The sequence below is a fragment of the Aotus nancymaae genome, unplaced genomic scaffold (genome assembly GCF_030222135.1).
Source record: "Aotus nancymaae isolate 86718 unplaced genomic scaffold, 86718_ANA_hifiasm-v0.15.2.pri h1tg000014l, whole genome shotgun sequence".
In the NCBI taxonomy this organism is placed as follows: domain Eukaryota; kingdom Metazoa; phylum Chordata; class Mammalia; order Primates; family Aotidae; genus Aotus; species Aotus nancymaae.
The window spans coordinates 31,721,538-31,737,220 of NW_026988425.1; the positions used below are offsets into that span (position 1 = coordinate 31,721,538).

Genomic DNA, 15,683 nt, shown 5'->3' on the forward strand with positions numbered 1-15,683 from the left:
TGTACCACACCACCTTGCTAAATATTTGGGCATCACCTCATGTTGCAGAGGCCTGGCCCCAGGTTGGGGGTTGCTGCACAGAGTGCTCGGCTAGGCTAGACCAAGCCAGCCAGGGGCCCTGGCTTGGAGGCTTTGTCAGAGGTGCTGTCCCTAGACTTGCTGTGGAGGGAAAGGTGTCTCCCTCCCAGTGGCCCCTATGGACTGTGGTAGGCGGTCCCTTGCCCACATCTCTGGACACATCACCTGCACACACCAACAGCTTTGCAGGAGCAACCCACTCTCAGCCAGTGGGGAGAGGAGTTGCTGTGTCAGTACCCCAGTTTCCTCACACTCTCGGGGGGCTATTCCAGACACGCTCCACGTGGTCTCTCGGGGGACAGAGGGCCCAAGGGGGCTGGCCCCAGTTGCCCACAGTAATCACTCATTCCTTACTGTATTTGTTATTTGTTTTTCCTTTCCCCGTCTCCCATCATTTCACAGTGGTACCTGGGAACACTGCCCAGATAAACTACTTGCACCCAAATCCTTGGTCCAGAGCCTGCTTGTCGGGGAATCCAAACTAAGACATATAGACCTCAGGCAAAGAACTCCTAGGCAGCAGCCATGGTGGACAGAAGGCCACGGGCAGAATTCATATGCCCTGGGGTCCCGTATAGCTCTCAGAAATGAGCAAAAAGGTCCCTAGATGGAACCATAATTGAATATCCAGTCAATAAACTATAATGTAATTATGATAGAATTTTCAGCAAATCTGGTAGGGGTCATCTAAGTCAACTTTGGCAATGGTGATGTCCTTCTGGTGTCAGTAGCTTCTGGCAAATCAAGGTAGGCAGGGCTATAGCTCCCTTCTTCCATCACTACCACTTCCCTGAGCAGTGGTGTTTTACAACGAAAGGGGGCACCTTGGACTTTTGTTAACAGTCCTAAATAATAATATTTCCTGTTCTCAGACTTTGTGGGGGATTCCCACTCTCTGTCCTCAGGCCTCCACACAATACCTTGCATGAAAAATTTTTTTGTTTGTTTGTTTGCTTTTTGAGATGGAGTCTTTGTCAACCAGGCTGGAGTGCTGTGGCGCGATCTTGGCTCACTGCAACCTCCACCTCCTGGGTTCAAGCAATTCTCCTGCCTCAGCCTCCTGAGTAGTTGGGATTACAGGTGCATGCCACCACACCTGGCTAATTTTTAAATTTTTAGTAGAGATGGAATTTCACCATGTTGATCAGGCTGGTCTTGAACTCCTGACCTCGTGTACCACCCGCCTTGGCCTCCCAAAGTGCTGGGACTATAGGCTGAAAGTTATACTCTTAAGATGGTAAAGGCTGGGCGCGGTAGCTCATGCCTGTAATCCCAGCACTTTGGAAGGCTAAGGTGGGTGGATCACTCAGCTCAGGAGTTAGAGACCAGCCTGGCAATATGGCAAAACCCTGTCTCTACTAAAAATACAAAAATTAGCTGGGCATGGTAGTACGCATTGGTAGTCCCAGCTACTAGGAAGGCTGAGGTGGGAGGATCACTTGAGCCTGGGAGGCGGAGGTTGCAGTGAGCCATTATTGTGCCACTGTACTCCAGCCTGGGTGACAGAGCAAGACTCTGTTTCAAAGCAAAAACGAAAACAAAAAGATGCAATGAGACCGCAGGACCAGCTAACCCTGCAGTCTGGGTTCCCGTGCAGGGTTCTTAGACCTCATTCTCTGCTCTGATGCATTTATGCTGCTGAGCCTGATGGATTTGTATATCCTGTAGGTGTGAGAGTGAGGACTCTGCGACATTTCTAGCCAATATACCTCAAGTACCTCACATACCTCAAGTACTCACTCATTGCACCTTTGAAAGATGATTTTTAATATTCCCTCTGCTGCTTAACAAACCTTCTGGGATAGATTTTGGAAACATTTGAAGTGCTTATGTAGCCACCTTTGGAACTTGGGTTCCTGTTTAGGATACTTCAAATGTTCCTTGTTCCTTGTGAAAATTAAGTTTAAACGCACACACACTCATACACACACACATACCCGTTTACATGATGTATGTAAATGACCACACACATACATAATAACAGCTCCATTTATTGAATATTTACATTATTATAGACACTTATCCTTAATCCTCCAACTCTCCAGTGAGGTGGGTTCCAGGCATGGTGCCATGTTACAGGGTGTAAGCTGCAAATCAGGGGTTCAGACTCAGGCAGTCTGGCTTCAGAGAGCCAGAACCGGGAGTGGTGGCTCACACCTCCAATCTCACCACTCTGGGAGGACAAGGCAGGAGAATGGCTTGAGCTCAGAAGTTCAAGACCAGCCTGGGCAACATAGTGAGACTCCATTTCTACAAAATGGAGGTCAAGGCTGTAGTGAGCTGTAGTCGCACCACTGTACGCCAGCCTGGGCAACAGAATGAGATCCTGTCTCAAAAATATTTTTTTGATTAAAAAATAGAAAGATTTGGCCAGGCGTGATGTCCCATGCTCGTAATCCCAGCTCTTTTGGGAGGCTGGGGCAGATAGATCACTTGAGGTCAGAAGTTTGAGACCAGCCTGGTCAACAAGGCAAAACCCTGTCTGTACTAAAAATACACACCAAAAACTTAGCCTGGTGTGGTGGTGGCTGCGTATAATCCCAGCTACTTGGGAGGCTGAGGTGAGAGAATTGCTTGAACCCGGGAGGCAGGGGTTGCAGTGAGCCAAGATCGAGCCACTGCATTCCAGCCCAGGTGACAGAGTGAGACTCTGTCTCAAAAAAAAAAAAAAAAAAAAAAAAAAGGGAAAGAAAGAAAAGAAAAAAAAAAGATATACAATGCTACCATCACTCCAGAATATTCACTTGTTCCCCTTCCTGGTTCACCCCTGCCCCAGCCCTACCAATCTCTACTGTTTTCCCCCGACTCCAACCCCATCGGCTGGGGAGAGGAGAGAGGTGTTTTTTTGTTTTGAGATGGTGTGTCACTCTGTTGCCCAGGCTGGAGTGCAGCCTGGGTTCAAGCAATTCTCCTGCCTCAGTCTCCTGAATAGCTGGGCCTACAAATGCACGCCACCACACCAGGCTAATTTTTGTATTTTTAGTAGAGATGGGGTTTCACCATATTGATCAGGCTGGTCTGAAACTCCTGACCTCAGGAGATCCACCTGCCTCAGCCTCCTAAAGTGTTGGGATTATAGGCATGAGCCACGTGCCTGGCGGGAGAGGTCTTTTTGATCCTCTCCTGGAGGCTACTGCAGTAGCATTCCAAGCAGAGTCCTCAGGGTCAGTCCAGGGATGGAATGTGGTCCGTCTGAATTCTTGTCCTTCCCAGGAATGGCATGCACTTGTGCCCTTTCAGTGCTGGGGATGAGTAAGCATGACATTCATTAGGCCCCAGACTTCTGCGAAGACAATTTGGAAAGTCCTCCATTCAGGATTTCATAAAAACATTCAGGGCCAGACAGCCCTAGCAAAATGAAAGCTTTTAAAAAACAAGTCCTAGAAGTTTACTGTGTGTGAACCTACAGATTATATATTGAAAAAAGCTTACTCTGTGTATTTCCAGATGATGACACATTTCGTATCCTTTAATTACTAAGGGCAGACAGTGTAATAGGAGATTTAAAAATAAAAGAACCTGGGTCTGAACCACAAAACAGGCTAAGACATTTGCTTTTAGACATAAAATCACTCAAATTACTTTTCAATATATGATATTTAAAACATTGATTTTGCACTACCCACAGCTAGCCTGGTTATCAACAAAGTCAAGTGTAGGCACTTGGACACATCGCTGGTTATACTGGAACCCGCAGTACAGAGAGAATCCTGCCTCTCCCACCCCCATGCTAGTACTTTTCAGGGTGGGGTGTGTGTGTGGAAGGTGGACCCAATAAGGCCATGCATCTCTATAGATCTTATCTCTGCAGCAGGGCAGGGGCATCCTGCATGCTCAGCCCCAAGTTGTCCTGCTCCAGGGACACCTTTATAAGTAATCTAGAGCCACAGTGGGACACAAGCCCAGCACACGGCCACAGGAGGGGCTCAGAAAACAGGCTTTAGTCAGGCCCCCTCAGCCCCCAACTCCCTTAAAGATAGGGGACATGAAGACACAGGGGCTGGTTCTCCACAGGAGCCAACCCCCCACCGTGTTTCACACTGGATGGAGAACGTTCCACTCTTTACTCCCCGAGTCCCTCCATGCCCTCACCTGGACATCAAGGAACAAACAAAATCAGGCCGGGCTCAGTGGCTCACACCTGTAATCCTAGCATTTTGGGAGGATGAGGCAGGTGGATCATGAGGTCAGGAGTTCACAACCAGCCTGGTCAACATGGTGAAACCCTATCTCTATTAAAAATACAAAAAAATTAGCCAGGCATGGTAGCGGGCACCTGTAATCCCAACTACTCGAGAGGCTGAGACAGAATTGCTTGAACCCAGGAGGCGGAGGTTGCAGTGAGCCGATATCACGCCACTGCATTCCAGCCTGGGTGACAGAGCAAGACTCCATCTCGGGGGTGGGGGTGGGGGGGAAGGAACAAGCAAAATCAAGAGTGAGAGATAGCTGAGTCCACCAAAAGTACAAGCGCTAAACAAATGTAGAAAACAAGATGAGAAGCTGCTAAACTCTATGGTCATAACTACTACTTGGGAATTTAATACAAACACCAAAGAAGCAAAACATCTGAAAAGCACATGGTATCAATGAGAGCTTATTAAATTCCAGGGATGTCTCAGAGCTGGCTTTCTGGACACAGTAGGGTGGGCCTGGCCAGACAGGAAAGGGAGATGGGGACAAGCAGCAGGGTGGGAAGCCTCCTCTGTGGGTAGGAAAGGTCAGAGAAACATGAGCCTTGTGTCTCAGAACATACACAGGTTCTATGTCTCAATCTAGTTAAGTATTAAACAAAACTAATTAGAAACAAATCCTACTCTCAGGAACCATCTCACACTGTGCTCACTCACTTATCCTCTCTGGAAGCAAAAACAAAGCCTGTTTCTATCTTTCATGGTTTAAATGTACTCAGACCTCTTCCAGCAATTCTTATTCCAGAATAACAGAATTGACAGATCCTCACAAAAAGCAGAGAGGTAATATTTAGTTTCAGGGGTTTTAAAAACTCTTTTCTTTTAATCACCCTATCCCCACCCTATTTTTTCTTCAGCATTTTATCACCTTTTTTTTTTTTTTTGAGACAGAGTCTCGCTCTGTCGTCCAGGCTGGAGTGCAGTGAAGTGATCTTGGCTCACTGCAACCTCCGCCTCCAGATTCAAGAGATTCTCCTGCTTCATCCTCCCAAGTAGCTGGGATCACAGGCATGCACCACCACACCAGGCTAATTTTGTATTTTCAGTAGAGATGGGGTTTCACCATGTTGGCCAGGCCGGTCTTGAACTCCTGACCTCAGGTGATCTGCCTGCCTTGGCCTCCCAAAGTGCTGGGATTACAGGCATGAGCCACCGTGACTGGCTGGAATTTTTATTATTTTTAAATTTTACTTTAGATTCAGGGGGTACCCGTGCAGGTTTATTACATGGGCATATTTTGTGATGCTGAAGTTTGGGCTTCAAATGAACCCATCAATCAAACGGTGAACATAGTACCCAATAGGTAGTTTTTCAACCCTTCCCTACTCCTTCCCTGCTTTTTGAGTCCCCTGTGTCTGTTGTTCTCATCTTTATGTCCAATACCCAATGTTTAGCTCACATTTAGAAATGAGAACATGCAGTATTTGGTTTTCTGTTTCTGCATGAATTCACTTAGGATAATGGACTCCAGCTGCATCCATGTTGCTGCAAAGGACGTGATTCCTGTTTTTTTTTTTTTTTTTTGAATGGAGTCTCACTCTGTCACCCAGGCCAGAGCACAGTGGTGCTATCTCAGCTCACTGTAACCTCCACCCCCCGGGTTCAAGTGATTCTCCTGCCTCAGCCTCCTGAGTAGCTGGGACTACAGGTGCACACCATTATGCCCGGCTAATTTTTGTATTTTTAGTAGGGACAGGATTTCACCATATTGGCCAGGCTGGTCTTGAACTCCTGACTTTGTGATCTGCCTGCCTCAGCCTCCCAAAGTGCTGGGATTACAGGCATGAGCCACCACAACTCGCTCCATTCTTTTTTATGGCTTTATAGTATCCCATGGTGTATATGTACCACATTTTCCTGATCCAGTCCATCACTATTGCACCTGGGTTGATTCCATGTCTTTGCTATTGTGAATAGTGCTGTGATATACATGTTACTGCAAATCAGCTGAGATTTTCAGTATTTGGTTATTTGTTCCCACCACCAAACCTCCCCTGTGCCCCACAAGAATGCAAACTCCATTCTTCACTGCCGTCCCCATTGGCCCTGCCAAGTACCCAGTACATGCTCAATATTTCCTGAATGAAAGGGATTACTCCACGTGTTATACCCACCACACCAAGTACAGAACTGCTTGTAAATTGTGCTTTAATTTCTGCAATCAGATCTGATGCAGTGAGATACAAGTATAAACTTTCATTGTGCATCCAGAAAATAGCACATGTATACAGGTTTAGCTCAACAGCTTATTCCCTTATAAAGAAAAAAACATTTTGAATTTAATTAAAGCTAGTTTATCTTCAGTGTAAAAACCTGGAGGTATAAACAAACTCAAGATATTATATACAGTAAATTAATGTACATTTCCAAACTTGCACATTACAGCATTTTAAACAAAATAAATGGTCTCATTTCAGTTTCCACTGTTAAGCATAATCCACGTCCCAATCTTGGATAAAAATTTCACAATATATAAACCCATTGAGAATTCTGTACACAAATACAAGTTATAGAAATCTGATTTCAAATATAAATACAAAAATTGTCATGACCTTACACGTTACAACAGCTTATTTTTCTATTGTAATTACAAAAAAATCATAGAAAAATATTTAAATGCACATTCAACTGCTATGACAAAGGCCATGACCTTGTGCCTTTAAACCATACTTCGTAGAGTGTAAAGCATCACACCGGGCATTTTTGGAATGAAAATTATGAAGCCTGAAAAGGCTACTGTATAAATATTCATGTTATAATGTGGTAACAAAAATAGCTCCATAGCATATTTGGGAGGCAATGGGGCAAAGAAGGAAGTGGAGGTTAGTGCTAATTTAAGAAGGCCTATAGACTGTATGTGAAAGTAGCTAAGGAACTAGTTAGTGTATTTTAAAATCCCTATTGCAAGCCTAACACTGACCTTGCTACTAACTCTTAAGGCAATCAAGAGGAAACACGTGTTTGGCCTCCAGATGCATGAATCCTGCCCTCCCCTCAACCTTTGTTCATCTTAACAGACCAACCTGGCTCCTGCATTCATACAGAGTGGGGAGCACAGCAAAACAATTCATTGTATGTACCAAAGACAATTCAGTACAAACCCAGAAACTCCTCTTAGTCAACAGTTTCAAATTTCTTTTTTTGAGACAAGTTCTTGCTCCAACACCCAGGCTGGAGGGCGGTGGCACGATCTTGGCTCACTGCAACCTCCACCTCCCAGGCTCAAGGGATCCTCCCACCTCAGCCTCCTGAGTAGCTGGGACTACAGGCATGTACCACCACACCCGGCTAATTTTTGTATTTTTAGTAGAGACAGGGTTTTGCCATCTTGCCCATGCTGGTCTCGAACTCCTGGGCTTAAGTAATTCACCTGCCTCAGTCTCCCAAAGTGCTGGGATTACAGGCGTGAGCCACCACGCCCAGCCTCACATTTTCTTATTGCCCTTGAACAAGTGGAAGTTTCTCTATACACATAACATTCAAATTGGGATCCATACTGAAGAGCAAATGTATGTAAAAGGTAAACATTTGATTTAAAACATTCTAACGAGTTTTGTTTTTTTCCTCTCTTTTATGGGATTTGACAGGGTTCCACTGAGAACAAAAAAAGCTGTTCTTACAAAGTATACTTTCCTGCATTAAAATATATATGTATCTCATTTGACAGCAGATCCAAGAAGGTGACCAGGCATAGTCAAGTTTCTTCTATGGCTTTTAAATCACTGAGGTATCATATGATCATCACCACTTCTGATATTTATGTTTTAACTGCTTTCCTATGAAAGCCACATTCAAAAGTGACCCAATCCCATCGGTCCGTAAAGGTAAAAGAATGTGAGGAACTCGGCTCAGAGGTCGCTGCAGAAAACCTCAATCACAAGTGCTCAAAGCCTGAACAGGCGAGTAGAAAAAGGCGAAAAGGCGAAGCAATCTGTTCTAAACACAAGGAGACTCCAGAGGAACGGAAGCTCCTCAAGCAAAGAAAGAGATCCCCCAGTGTAACCAACAGCCTTAGCAGTGAGACACTGGGACTACGCGCACCAAGGCAGGGAGTGTAGAGGGACAGCGGCGAGTGGAGTGGAGCAGGCGGAGGAAGACCTGGGGCTGGCAGCACAGAAGAGAGGCGGGGTGGCTGTCTAGCCCCCACCCATAGGCAAAGTGACACAGTCTAGGAAGGAGGGGGGACGGCCTGAAGCATCAGGATGGATGATACCAGTGGAACTTCCCAGCTGTTTTACAGGCAAGGGGGCGTAGTAAGGAAAAATGTGATGGTCTAAGTAAATGCCACACATCTTAATACCTCTATCTGAATCTTCAATTCACCATACAAATACATAAAGCTGAACTTGCTTCTATAATTGAGATGGGTTACACAGAAACTTACTATTCCCAATGACTAGATAAATTATCTTGGCACAAAGAGGATCCGAAGAAAGTATCAAGTCCAGGAATATCTTACTGAAGTCCTTTCTGGTAGTAAACTGGCCATTGTGGGCCCTGTATAATACTCAGGCATCAGAAAACGGCCACAACCTTATTACGGGTCAAGTAATAATTTCCTCCAATTAATAATACTACAGATGCGGTTTTAATTGCATAGTCTTTTAGAACCATGAAAAATAACGAGAGCCACCCTTTTTCCCGAAGGCCCAGGTTTATTCCAATGGAGCATCAGGCTAAGGACCCAGCATTAGCTGCAGCGTGACACGAATCCAGGGATCCGCTGTCCCAATCTCCCACATTCCTCTCACAATCACTCAACAAGCGGGTCATATATCCCCTAGGTCCACGAACTCATCTTCTTGTTTGGCCAAATCGCCTTCATCTCCCAAAGCTTTCCAGCCACTGGTGGGTAAGACTGGCTTAGAGGAATGTCGCTGGAGCAGAGCGAAAGGAAACAAAGAGGACAGGCGGGCAGAGTTCCTCAGCAGGCGGGGGGCCTCGGCCTGAGGGGCCTGCTGGCTGTAGTGTCTCTCGTCGATCTTCTCTTGTAAACTCTGGACTTCCTCCATCATTTCCAAGAGTTTGCTCATAGTGGCCACTCGGCCACCACCTAGGATTTGGGCTTCTGGAATCCAGCGCAAGTAGCGCTGGGCCCAGACTTTGATTTCAGGTCCCTCAATATGCGGTAACAACAAACCATGGTAGTCAGTAGGCTTGCTATGCCAGCTGTCATAAAACTCTCGAAAGTTGTCTTGGAGCTCATCAGACGAATTAATAAGTTTGCTAATTCTCTTGCCCAGAAGGTTCTTAATTAAATGATCTGTTTCTTCCCTGAAAAATCCTCTTTTGGGAGATGACTTAGATTGTGTAAGTGGCAAAGAAAGTTGTCGCTGATGCTTTGAGACAAAACACAAAAATCACTGGTTAACGTAACAGGTACAGTTAACAGTTGTTGCCATCAAAAAAAGAGCATAACCCTGCTTTAACAAGTTCCAAGAGACATCAGCATTGTCATGTGAATGCACACTCATTAACATGCTGTAACACCCAGAGGTGGGGGGGTTCCTGTTTATTCTCACAGTGCACCCTGTACCAGAAACAAATGGGAAACCAGGTGCACATGGCGTCTGTGCAGAAAGGCATGCTGGGACACAGAGAAAGGAGCTTTCAGCGTTCTCCTCCTCTGTCACAGGGGCACCACAGGACACAAAGTACTTCTGAAAAAGCTGTTTAACTTAAGATAGTTTAATGACTTAGGGGAACTTGTGAGTGAGGCCTATTCATGTTCTGAAGGGAAAAAGGTTTCTTCTTTGAGAACTTTAAGGCTGTTAACCACTACAGTCTTCTGAACACCTGCAAGGAGGCAGTGACTATCGGAAGATACTATCGCATGGGTGAAATAGCAGCTTATCAGGCATCCAGCAGAAGTTTAAGCCTAAGTCATGAAGATTCTTTTGGACAAAGGAAAACAGGCAGGTGAGAGCAAAGAAATTTGACGAACCAGCTAAGTTGACCAGACTTGTCTGACAACCTGCGTGGAGTAGAAAATGTGAGAACATTTTCACTTTTTCATTTTTTCCCCCTTGGTAATTCTCTCTGTGGCTAGAGTATCATATTTGGGGGCGCACTGTGAAAGGGTTGTAAGGCTGGGTGCAGTGGCTCACACCTGTAATTCTAGCAGTTTGGGAGACCGAGGTGAGCAGATCACCTGAGGCCAGGAGTTCAAGACCAGCCTGGCCAAAATGGCGAAATCCCATCTCTACTAAAAATACAAGAGATTAGCCCGGTGTGGTGGCGTGTGCCTGTAATTTCAAGCTACTCAGGAGGCTGAGGCAGGAGAATCGCTTGAACCTGGGAGGCAGAGGCTGCAGTGAGCTAAGATCGCGCCGTTGCATTCCAGTCTAGGCAACAAGAGCGAAACTCCATCTCGAAAAAAAAAAAAAAAAAAGAAAGGGCTGTGAAAGATGGATATGGTCAGAAGGTCATGGGGGTCCCCAGTGCTCAGAGGAGAAGTAAAAAAACAGGGGGAGAAGCTGTTTGTCCAGCTCTTTTGCTACTGTTCATTTGAAGTAAGAAGAGATAACTTAATTTTCGGGCTCACTCTAAAACCCTCTAACATATTTCCATCAGTGGTTCTTCCTTGTAAAAAGATATTCTTTATTGTAAAGAAAATTATTTCCATATTATGAAATATGGAATAACAATAAAAATATTAAAAAGAAAGCAAAATCATCCACAAGACCACAACTTGGAAGTGACCAGGATTTCTGACTTTCCATCCAGGGAGAGAAGAGATGAAGGCCAGGAGTCAGTGGCCTCTCTTTTCTCCATTGTGAAGCTGTGCCGGGCAGGGTAGAGACTAAACTGAACTGTCACCCAGTGCTTCCTCCTGCTCGGTTCTGTGCTTAGTACTCATATTCACTGAGCACCTCATTCTCAAAGTCACTATTATTGCCCCATTTTTCAAATGAGGAAACTAAGGCACAGAGGGAAGCAATCTGCCGAAGGCACTCTGCTCAGTGCCAAAGGTGGTTCAAATAGTCTGGCTCCAGAGCCTGGGCTCTCTACTGAGCTCTCCTTGGTCCTGGAAGCCCTCTTCTCTCTATCTCCCAAGCGAAGGGAGCACTCAAGACCAGCTGACATGTGAGCAGCTCTACAGGCCAAAGCCTGACCCAAGCCGGCGGCTGACACTGAGGCTGCACACTGGAGTGGGTCCCTCCCGTGTGGCATTCACATGGCAGTGCCACATGCTGCTCAGCTCCTGCTTCCTCGGACTCTCGGCAGAACTTCCCCAGGCCACTAGGCCATTCAACACATCACCCCACCTGATATCTGGTCTTCTTACCCGAAGGCTTCAAAGCTTCTTGTTGCCCCATCCCAACTGTGATTTAGCTAGTGTGACCTGCAATTCTTCAACCCTTCAGCTCAGTGCTTTCCCACCTGCCAACTCTTGTTGCTTAGGCTGGCTTTCCCTATCTCCAAGGAAAAGAGATGATTAGAAAAGCTGCATCTGAGGGCTGGGCGCAGCGGCTCATGACTGTAATCCCAGCACTTTGGGAGGCCAAGGCGGGTGGATCACCAGGTCAGGAGATCAAGACCATGCTGGCCAACATGGTGAAACCCAGTCTCTACTAAAATACAAAAAATTAGCTGGGCATGTTGGCATGCACCTGTAGTCACAGCTACTCGGGAGGCTGAGGCAGGGGAACAGCTTGAACCTGGAAGTGGAGGTTGTACTGCGCCACTGCACTCCAGTCTAACAACAGAGTGAGACTCTGTCTCAACAACAACAACAAAAGAAAAGCTAAGGAGAGAAATGAAATTCATTCTTGGAAGGGGGAGCCTAAGGCTCTCCCCTGTAAAACAAGGGGTCGTCCTCGCCGTCTCTGAGGTCCCCTGCCACTCTGGCACAGGGCAGTTTCTATGGTCCTAATCCGGCGCTCATGAGAATGTGTATGCAGCCACCAGGGGGCACAACACACTGAAGAAAAACCGATTTCTGGCCAAGCTGTTCAGGGGCTCAGGGAATTCTGGTCAAACTGGCAGGAGATGCTCAACTAGAAAGGGGAAACTCCACTCTGGGCCTATGGTCCTTAAAAGGGCAGAGTGGCCATTCTGAGTGGCTCACCAGCCAACATCGCCTCTGCTGGCTGTGGCTCACCTAGGTCCCCAGTCCTGTTTAGAATGGAACCAAATCTGACAGCAGAAAGGGCCAGGCTTTCTGGAGCACCTCCAGATCAGGCAGGATGAGGATGGCATGGAGAAAGCAGTGACACACATCGACTTGGACTTACCATCACTGCTCTCTCCTTTGTGGACTCTGTGGGGGAGAAATTCTGGGCCTGGAGACAGAGCTAGGAAATGTCAGTTAAATAATTCATCAGTTAGGGAACTTTGGGATTATCAACTAAAATGAGTTTTTGACATTTGTGGTTCATAGCATAGGTCAGCAAACTGGCCACCCCTCAGGCCAAATCTGGCCTGGTACCTGTTCTCATGAACACTGGAACACAGCTATGCCTACTTGTTCACCTACTAACTAAGGCTCCCCCTTTTTTTTTTTTTTTAAGTACAGGAATAAAGAATGGCTATTCCACAGGCAGAGCAGCCTAAGGCTTCTTTTGTACTACAACAGTGGAGAGGTAATTGCGATGACTTTGTAGCCCTTGACAGAAAGAGTTTTGCAACCTGTGGTTTATAGGCACAGCTCATTAGGAAAGTCTTACTATTTATTATAATAAATGAACTGGTATCAGCTGAGTAAAACCCATGCAATCAATGTGCCTTTTACTCACACACACACAGGCGGGAAAAGAGGAATGATTCCATGGAGTATGACTAGGGTAGCAGCATCCTCAGTGACATTTGGCAAATGGCCCTGTCGCACCAGGGCAAAGGTGATTTGCTGAAAGCAAAGGATTCTAATGGGCCTTGACAATTTGACCGTCACAAATCTCAACTCTGCATACTGCTTCGAGGGGTAGGACATGCTGGCAAACAGCATCCATATGTACCTTTCATCATTACATGCATGGGATCTAGGCAGATGAAGGGGGTTTAGACATGTGGACATCTTACTTTGAAGCGCATTCCTTTCCGCTGGCCTTTGTCCAGTTTTGGTTTTTCCACATAAAGAGGGTTTTTGAGCAATGTCTGGGCTTTGGGTTCAAACTGCACAGACCAATCCCACACGGTGAGCAGATTCAAAGGCTTGCTTTGTGTCTCCTGGCCGTCTCTACCCTGCCAAAACAAGCACAGGTCACGAAGGCTTCCCAGGAGGGCTGAGGAAGGCAAACACATACTTCTGGAAACAGGCACCAGGAAGTGTGCTCCCACCCTGCCCTGAGAATGAATAATCATGGGCACTTTATTTTTAAAGGCTGAGGCTACCTGTGGTTATTCACTACATGCTTTTGGTAGGGGAGGAGGGCAAGAAGAAGGACACTTCCTTTCAGGCAGTCTACACGCCAGCTGCTGTGCTGGGTGCTTCCACAGCCTCGCGAGGTAACTGTTGTTTTTCAAATTTTACATCTGAGGAAACCAAGGCTCAGAAAACTGAACTGCCTAAGGTCACAAAACTGGTAAGTCACAAGGCTGGGCTCTGAAAGCAGGGCTGTCGCTCCTACTGCCCTGTGAGATTTGGTAATCTCCCAGCTCAAGCAAACCCTGCAGCCCTCAGGAGGCTGCTCAGAAGCACTGAGATTAGCTGGGAAAGCTATGCCTGTGGGGCACAGCCTCAGGAGGGACCAAAGGGGATAAGATGAAAGGAAAAGCCTAGCTTCCTGCTCTGCCTGGTCTCCATTCTCTTCACAGAGGAATTCCAGGCATTAAGCAAATGAAAGGGAGGACATCTGGTCTGACTGTCTTTAAAATGGATAGCTTTGAATTCTGCTTAATTCCCCAGCTTCAACACTTGCTTCCAATTCCAATTATTTACCATGTGACCACCGGTGAGTTACTTATCCTTTTTAAGCCTTAGCTTCCTCCGGGATAATAAAAAGCATATGCCGTAGGGTGCTGTGAGGATTAAATATTAATACCTAAGAAGCTCTTAGAACAATGCTTGGTATATAGTGTTAAATATCTTTTTAAAAATGCGGAGCGTCTCATGAGTTTGCATGTCATCCTTGTGCAGGGGCCATGCTAATCTTCTCTATATCATTCCAACTTTTTTTAGTGTATGTGCTGCCAAGGGAGCACCATTTTTAGCTTCAGTATTACACATACTTGTGAGAGGGAGCCTCTTCAATACACAGGTTCCTAAGAGGGACTCTTACCATGTTAGTATCTTTTTGATGAGGCGAATTGAAGAAGAAGGTGCTAAAAATAGGTATGTATAGGCTATCTGACAAAACAGTCAGATAAGTCTCTGTGAATTCAAATGCCGGGGGATGCTGGTGCACCAGCTGCCAGACACAATCTAGGAAAAGCAGGAACACAGGAACCTGCATGAAAACAAGATACGTTACTTGGTAGGCAGAGCCCAAAGCAAGCCATCCTCAGTTCAAGGGGCGGCCAACTCCACAGCTGTGGGATAACCACTTCTGAGGACTTTGTTCTCTGGGAAACTCGGAATACTCCATTCCATCCCAAGTGAGAAATATGCTAAACTGAAATCACATGCTTGTGGAGTCATGTACTTATCTGTGTCAGACATTTCAAAGATGAGGTATGTAAAAATCTCATTATGGATCAGTGTTATAGTAAGCATCTGCAACTGATTCTGATAAAGGAAAACACTAACTTAGAACCCCAATTAAGCGAAATTTTACCTCCTCCAAAAAAAAAATTCCATTCTTCTCATTAGTAGTACTACATTACCAAAAAATGTACTTAATTACGATTGCTACTTTGAATTTTGTCAATAAAAAGTAATGGGCAGGGAGGAAACTTCCATTCTCTACCTGGCCACACACTGACTAACAGGGTTTGATCCTGGAGACTGACCTGGAAGGAGAGGCCTCCTCTCCAACCCTGCAGTGAGGGCCCAGAAGACAACGGGGATGGGACACAAGGCAGAAGCAGTGAAAGTGAGTTTCAAAATGTATGTTTACAAATCCGCAAGCCTCCTTTATTAGCTCCCAGAGGCGAGCTCTTGATGAGCAGGGAGAGTGGTTTCTAGTGTGTTCTGTCATTTATAAAGCGCTTATCCTCCCTGATTCACCAGTGATCCTGCCAGGGGCTAAAACAAGCTATGTTACAGTCTCTCCCCTACAGAGGAGGAAATGGGGAAGATTTGAGATGCCAGAAGGCTGGCCCCAGGGTCTCACACAGGGCTCATGAGAGAGAAGAGGAGGGATGCAGCTCTTAAAGCCACTTCAATCAGATCACAAATGTCACCACCCAACTTTCCTTCAAAACTCCAATGTGTCCATGTTGAGATGCAAAGAAACATTTGTACAGCAACTTTATTTCACACTTCATTTTATGCACAGTATCATTAAATAGAGTGGAAAATATCTGAACTGC

The 15,683-nt window shown here is 45.9% G+C and overlaps 1 protein-coding gene and 1 non-coding gene across 5 annotated transcripts in view; both read right to left on the bottom strand.

Annotated features, from left to right (window-relative positions):
• Nucleotides 1–6,400: 6,400 nt before the first annotated feature.
• Nucleotides 6,401–15,683, bottom strand: part of MTMR12 (myotubularin related protein 12) — a 93,020-nt gene continuing 83,737 nt past the window's right edge. For 2 of the 4 annotated variants that reach the window (XM_012459932.2, XM_012459935.2), the window contains 4 exons: nucleotides 14,492–14,659; nucleotides 13,293–13,454; nucleotides 12,509–12,568; nucleotides 6,401–9,610 (listed from right to left, as the gene is read on the bottom strand). In XM_012459932.2, the coding sequence (XP_012315355.2) occupies nucleotides 9,041–9,610; nucleotides 12,509–12,568; nucleotides 13,293–13,454; nucleotides 14,492–14,659 (960 nt within the window). In that variant the 3' untranslated portion in view covers nucleotides 6,401–9,040. The remainder of the gene's footprint in view (nucleotides 9,611–12,508; nucleotides 12,569–13,292; nucleotides 13,455–14,491; nucleotides 14,660–15,683) is intronic. The other 2 variants (XM_012459933.2, XM_012459934.2) reach the window with 2 other exon arrangements.
• Nucleotides 14,305–14,414, bottom strand: LOC135274946 (U6 spliceosomal RNA). Its single transcript, XR_010342689.1, has one exon. It is a non-coding gene; the product is annotated as a U6 spliceosomal RNA (small nuclear RNA).